We start from the raw sequence: 6134 nt of genomic DNA on the forward strand, positions 1-6134 counted from the left end.
GGCCCCCCTCAATCTGCCAGGGAATTCATGCCCTTTTGACACCCCCTGCTAGTGAACACCAGCTACCAATGGCTGAGGAAAGATTCCGAGATTGGGGGGAGGCAGGGGGGCGACACACTATATTTAAATAATTAAAATACAACATTAATGGGCAGGATGAATGAAGCCAAATTAAACAGTGGGGGCAAGTACAACCGGTTTCTACATCCCCTGCCAACTAATATAAAATCTTTTATATAGTAAAATTTATCATTTCACACAGCGTGTTTCTGCTGTCGGCTCCGATGAACTGGACACCTTAATTTTCATTGGGATCAACATTTATGGTCTGGGAGACATTGCCTTTTATTTTAGTGATTTTGGTCTGTAAATGGTCACGAGAAGCCAATGAAAAGGGTAGACTTTTGAAATGATTTTATTCTTCCTGTGCATGACATTTCTAAACGGTTCCGATAAAGCTTAAGACGAATTAGCGAATATATCTGGCGATGAAGAAAAATAGGAAGTAAAATTCGTTGTCAATATTTAAGAACACGAGAGTCCCTTTGTACGGTCGGGCACATATTCACATGGTTTTGTCACAGTTGGACATGTCTAGGATACACTCGCACATCCCGAACTGGATACGAGCTGGTTCACTGGTGAGTCCGTCATTGGTTGAAGTGTGCCCAGTTCACGGGAACATCCCCGATTAATATCTCTGTGCCATTTGCCATTCTGCCACTAAACGCAAACGGCGACAGTGGAAATAATATTCCGATTTGAAAAAACATAGAACATGCTGACCCCAGGTGGCCAGTGTGAGTACTGCATGCACATTCCCTGGATACACGGTGCTTTCGCTAATGAGGTTTAGTCCTGTGTGAGGGGCTGTTCATTGCCCGAGTGAGGTGGGTCATCGTGCCCCGCACTGGCAGACTGTTCCCTCTGGTGCACTCGCAGGTGTGCGGACAGCTGCTCTGGCTGCCTGAAGCCGCGTGTGCAGCTGGGCTCGGTGCAGCGGTGCGGCCGGTCCCCGCTGTGCGTGCGCTGATGTGCCCGCAGGCTCCCCGGCTGGCTGAAGCTGCGGCCGCACTCCGCGCAGTGGTATGGCGTCTCCTTGGTGTGTGTGCGCAGGTGCACCTTCAGCTGTTCCAGCTGCTTGAAGCCCTTGCCACACTGAGGCTGCGTGCATGTGTAGGGTCGCTCCCCGCTGTGCACGCGCCCGTGCAGCGTCAACGAGCGCAGCCGCCGGAAGCTCTTGCCACACTCGCTACAGTGGTACGGTGTCTCGCCCGAGTGGACCCGCTGGTGCTTGCGTAGGCCCCCTGAGCTGCGGAAGCTGCGTCCGCAGTCGGTGCAGCGATAGGGCGCCTCCTGCGAGTGCCGGTGCCGGTGTCTCGCCAGGCCGCTTGCCTGTCTGAAGCTCCGCCCACAGGTGGGACACGCATACGGCGTCTCCCCCGAGTGGATGCGCTGGTGCGTCTCCAGCTGCCGCAGACCCCGGAAGCTTCTGCCGCAGTCCCGGCAGACGTAGGGCCGCTCACCAGAGTGGATGCGGCGGTGCCGGCGCAGGTTGCCCAGCTGGTTGAAGCTGCGACCGCAGGTGGCGCAGCAGAAGGGGCACTCTCCAGTGTGCACGCGGTGGTGCGCCTTCAAGCTGCCCAGCTGCGTGAAGCTCTTTCCGCACTGCACACACTGGTAGGGCGTCTCCTTGGTGTGCGTGCGCCAGTGGATGCGCAGCGCTGCTGCATCTTTGCAGCTCTTGTGGCACTGGCTGCAGCGGTACGCCGTGCGGCCCGAGTGCAGCCGCTGGTGCCTGCGCAAGTAGGCCTTACGGTTGAAGGCTTTGCCGCAGTCGCCGCATGTGTAGGGCAGGGAGGTTGCCGGCTTGCTGTCTCCCCCGATGATGGCAGAGTCTAGTGGCGGTGTGACTTGCAAATCCGAGGCCGGCGCTGTTTCTGACTGCTCCGCTCCAGCCAGAAGCACAGCACAGACATGCTCCGAAGGGTCCTGCTTAAGAACTGCCCAGAAAAAGTACACTGAGCGCCTCCATCTGCCTCCATCAGCTGATTTTTGGCAAAGCCAAACCATCCACAGTACCATGGCAACGGCACTGGGCCTTATTTGCTCATGGGACTGCGGCGTGTCTGAGACCTCTTCTCACGGTTTCTGGCATCTGCACAATTTTTGTGTATATTTTCCAAGCAGAAGTCTCATCTTTTAATGCGTGACAGTCTAGCCGTCACACGCACAGCCGATCTCGCTCACCGCATCGGCACCTCGCCACTTGCTATTGTTTTAAGGAGCCATGAATTCTGCACGGTGCCAGAGAATCGTACAGGACACTGGCGGGCCATCTGTCTGCAGAAGCGCCATCGAGCTGAACAGTGATTACAGGAAGCGTTTGGCTGCAGTCTTGCTACTAAAAGTGAGACTGGCTTCCTGCATGGTGACCCCTTATTTTACCTGACAGCATGCGCTGTTCCACTGCATTTCCTTTTAAATGTATGGAGCTTTTTTGTGTTACAATTTAGTGACAACATTTAGTGAGAAATATATACAAAAATCATCCATCCATCCATTTTCCAAACTGCTTGTCCTACTGGGTCGCGGGGGGTCCGGAGCCTATCCCGGAAGCAATGGGCATGAGGCAGGGAACAACCCAGGATGGGGGGGCCAGCCCATCGCAGGGCACACTCACACACCATTCACTCACACACCATTCACTCTCACATGCACTCCTACGGGCAATTTAGCAACTCCAATGTTTTTGGACTGGGGGGGGGGGGGGGGGAACCGGAGTACCCGGAGGAAACCCCACGACGACATGGGGAGAACATGCAAACTCCACACACATGTGACCCAGGCGGAGACTCGAACCCGGGTCCCAGAGGTGTGAAGCAACAGTGCTAACCACTGCACCACCATGCCGCCCCCCTCACCCTGACCACTGCACCACCATGCCGCCCCCCATGCAAAAATCAGATGGGTGAAATATTTATTTCAAGGTACCTGTGTCTGTGCATATGTGTGTGTGAGCATTTGTGTGTGTCTGTGTGTGTGAGCATGTCTATGTGTGTCTGCACATTTGTGTGTGTACGTGTTATTCATGCCTGCACATGCGTTATGCGTGCCTGTGTGTGCATGCCTGTGTGTGTGTGGTCCAGGTGTATATTATATTGTTGGGACCAAATGCCCCCACAACGTGATAAAACCTCTATTTGACGTCGTGGGGGCCACGTTTTTGGTCCCCCCAAGTGGAAACTCTTTTTCATCTCAACAACTCAACATTTCAAACATTCTTGCATTTTGTTTGGTTACTTATGGTTAAGGTTAGGGTTAGTTGAGATTCAGGTTATAACCATGAAAATGAATGGAGTCCCCACAAAGATATGAGTACAGGTCTGTGTGTGTGCTCGTGACTGTATGTGTGTAACTATGTGTGCGTCTTTGCTTTGGGTCGTAGGCAGTAGCTCTTACAGTCATGGTGCAGGGTGGGCTTCTCATCCTCCTGGCCCCCTCCTGTCTTCTCTTTCTGGGGGGGTTCGCTTTTCACTCTGACTGGGAGCCCCCCCCTGGGCCCCAGGGGCAGATGTGTAAGTGCTGGGTGATGGGGAAGAGAGCTGTCAGCAGGAGACGATTCCAGAGGAAAAGGCCTTGCCAACACCAGATGATTACATGGCGAGGAGGAGAGAGGAGCTACTCAGACGGCTACTGGAGGCATAGAGCCGGCAAAAGGCCACATGTGATTGTCCCGCAGTGTAGCCCCGCATCCACTGTACAGCAGCAGTGCAAGATATGAACCATCATGAAAAGTAACCATCAAACAGACACGGTAGCTTATGATAAGATGTCGAGCAGTAACGAAGCATATTGTCTAAATGTGTGATTATGGTGAGTAAATACGTGATTCATAAGTGTGTCGTAGAGCCGGTATCGCACTGTGCTGCCTCGCAGAACAGTACTGAAGCACATTGTCTAAATGAGAAATTATGTTGTGTAAATACGTGATTTATAAGTGTGTTGCAGAGCCGGTATCGCACTGTGCTGCCTCGCAGAACAGTACTGAAGCACATTGTCTAAATGAGAAATTATGTTGTGTAAATACGTGATTTATAAGTGTGTCGTAGAGCCGGTATCGCAGTGTGCTGCCTCGCAGAACAGTACTGAAGCACATTGTCTAAATGTGTGATTATGGTGTGTAAATACGTGATTTATAAGTGTGTTGCAGAGCCGGTATCGCACTGTGCTGCCTCGCAGAACAGTACTGAAGCACATTGTCTAAATGAGAAATTATGTTGTGTAAATACGTGATTTATAGGTGTGTCGTAGAGCCGGTATCGCACTCTGCTGCCTCGCAGAACAGTACTGAAGCACATTGTCTAAATGTGTGATTATGGTGTGTAAATACGTGATTTATAAGTGTGTTGCAGAGCCGGTATCGCAGTGTGCTGCCTCGCAGAACAGTACTGAAGCACATTGTCTAAATGTGTGATTATGGTGTGTAAATACGTGATTTATAAGTGTGTTGCAGAGCCGGTATCGCACTGTGCTGCCTCGCAGAACAGTACTGAAGCACATTGTCTAAATGTGCTCCGCAGATTTCGCGGGCTTCGGCTGCCTACCTGGGCGGTCCTCCTGATCCTCCTGGTCCTCCTTCAGATGATCCAGTGGCACATCCGTGTCCTCCACCTTCACTTCCACCCTGGCTGCCTCCTCCTGCTCCTGTTTGGCCCAGACGGGCTTTAGCTCCGCGTCCACCTCCTCCTGCTTGACTTGCGCCTCCACCATGCTGCCCGCCTTGAGACGGAGGACGTGCCGTCTGCAGGGCGACAGTGGCGGGATTGGGGAACCTTTGTGCTGGAAGGGCAGGCAGAGTCGGGTTTATGTTTGACCACCGGGTCAATGGCAAACTATAGCACTTCGCGCCTCCCAGTACTTTTCCACATCAGCTTTCTTTTCATCAGACTGTTTTCCAGGCTGCTGCTATTCAGAGACTCTTTTGAAAGTTAGACACTTGCTCACTGGAAATCAGAGGAGTGCTTGTGCAGCTCAAACCAGTGAGAACTACAGCTCAGGTTCAAGGTCAGCTGGCACGACTCTGGGTGTTGTCAGAGTGACAGTGTTGTGCATTTGCATTGGGTGTGTTCAGTATACATCTGTATCATATCTGTACATTGAGGATGAGGCCGAAGGTCATTTATTGCATGCAAGTTGTTGAAGCCAACTAGGACCGGCAGGCACTAGGACCCCCCAGCACCGTGAAGACTGAGCCCATCACGTTTCAAGTCAAAGGACAAAAAGGTTACGACCCCCTGCTCCTTGCACCCAGCAACCAATATGACGGGGTCATTCTGATGTGCTGCTCCTTGATTGGCCTGATACATGGTCGTCATGGTGCCGAGAAATGTCCTGTAGTGGAGTGGTTTATGCAAATCTTTTTTCAGTAAATATTGTACAAGTGAAATGATAATGGATTAGGTATCTTTTTTGCGGGAATTTACTCCAGGGGAACCTGTGTGAAATTTGTGACACATCACTGTGGTTTTCTGTGCCATGCAATTTACAGATTAAGAGTGCAGTGCATTTCAGGTGAGGGAAGCCTAGGGGTAAAACATACAGGCACAGGAAACTGAACAAACCGCTGTATATTATCAAACAAATCTGAATTGTGAAATCCTGGTTTGATTGTGGTTCGGCTGGCAGAGGCGACGCTGAGCAGCAGGCTGCTTCCAGGCTCAAAGTTCCTAAGACAGCAGGACAGAAGAACGAGGCGAAGCAGGAGACACTGGGAGCAACCAGAGTCTTCATTAACTATATTTTTCTTACCAATTTTACACTTAAAAGCATGAAAACTTGTAAATTACTATGAAAATTAAACATAAACACTTCTGTAAGGGATTTCGAGGAATTCACACATGTGCGAAAAAATCACGGATATAAATTAATTCGGTTCCAGTGAATTTTTCGCGGATCTGTGAATTCGCAAATCAGGAAGCGCGAATGCACGAGGGCCTAGTGTATAATATTTTTTTAATTTACAGACGCACACACATTCATGAGAAATGAGTGAAACCAAAACTGCTACGGTCTCATAGTTTTTTCTGCGGCTGTAAATCCGACCTGCGACTATAATTTTTTTAATATTAAAT

General features: G+C 50.8%; 1 protein-coding gene across 1 annotated transcript; it reads right to left on the reverse strand.

Moving 5' to 3' along the window:
- Window positions 1–657: 657 nt before the first annotated feature.
- LOC125719861 (zinc finger protein 586-like) lies at window positions 658–5378 on the reverse strand. Its single transcript, XM_048994660.1, has 4 exons — window positions 5292–5378; window positions 4608–4842; window positions 3463–3585; window positions 658–2003 (listed from the first exon to the last, which is right to left on the reverse strand). Exons 1-4 carry the CDS (start codon window positions 5376–5378, stop codon window positions 853–855), a joined length of 1596 nt encoding a protein of 531 aa, XP_048850617.1. The 3' UTR covers window positions 658–852.
- Between the last annotated feature and the right edge of the window lie 756 nt (window positions 5379–6134).

The sequence above is a fragment of the Brienomyrus brachyistius genome, chromosome 24 (assembly GCF_023856365.1).
Source record: "Brienomyrus brachyistius isolate T26 chromosome 24, BBRACH_0.4, whole genome shotgun sequence".
Taxonomy (NCBI): domain Eukaryota; kingdom Metazoa; phylum Chordata; class Actinopteri; order Osteoglossiformes; family Mormyridae; genus Brienomyrus; species Brienomyrus brachyistius.

Bases quoted from the DNA above. Each gene is read 5' to 3' on its own strand.
- LOC125719861 (XM_048994660.1), bottom strand. From the start codon at position 5,378: ATGACGACCATGTATCAGGCCAATCAAGGAGCAGCACATCAGAATGAC. The intron at 3,586-4,607 runs GTAGGCAGCCGA...CCCATCACCCAG, and splicing joins GGATCAGGAGGACCGCCCAG to CACTTACACATCTGCCCCTG. The intron at 2,004-3,462 runs GTAAGAGCTACT...TTTTCTGGGCAG, and splicing joins GCCCACCCTGCACCATGACT to TTCTTAAGCAGGACCCTTCG.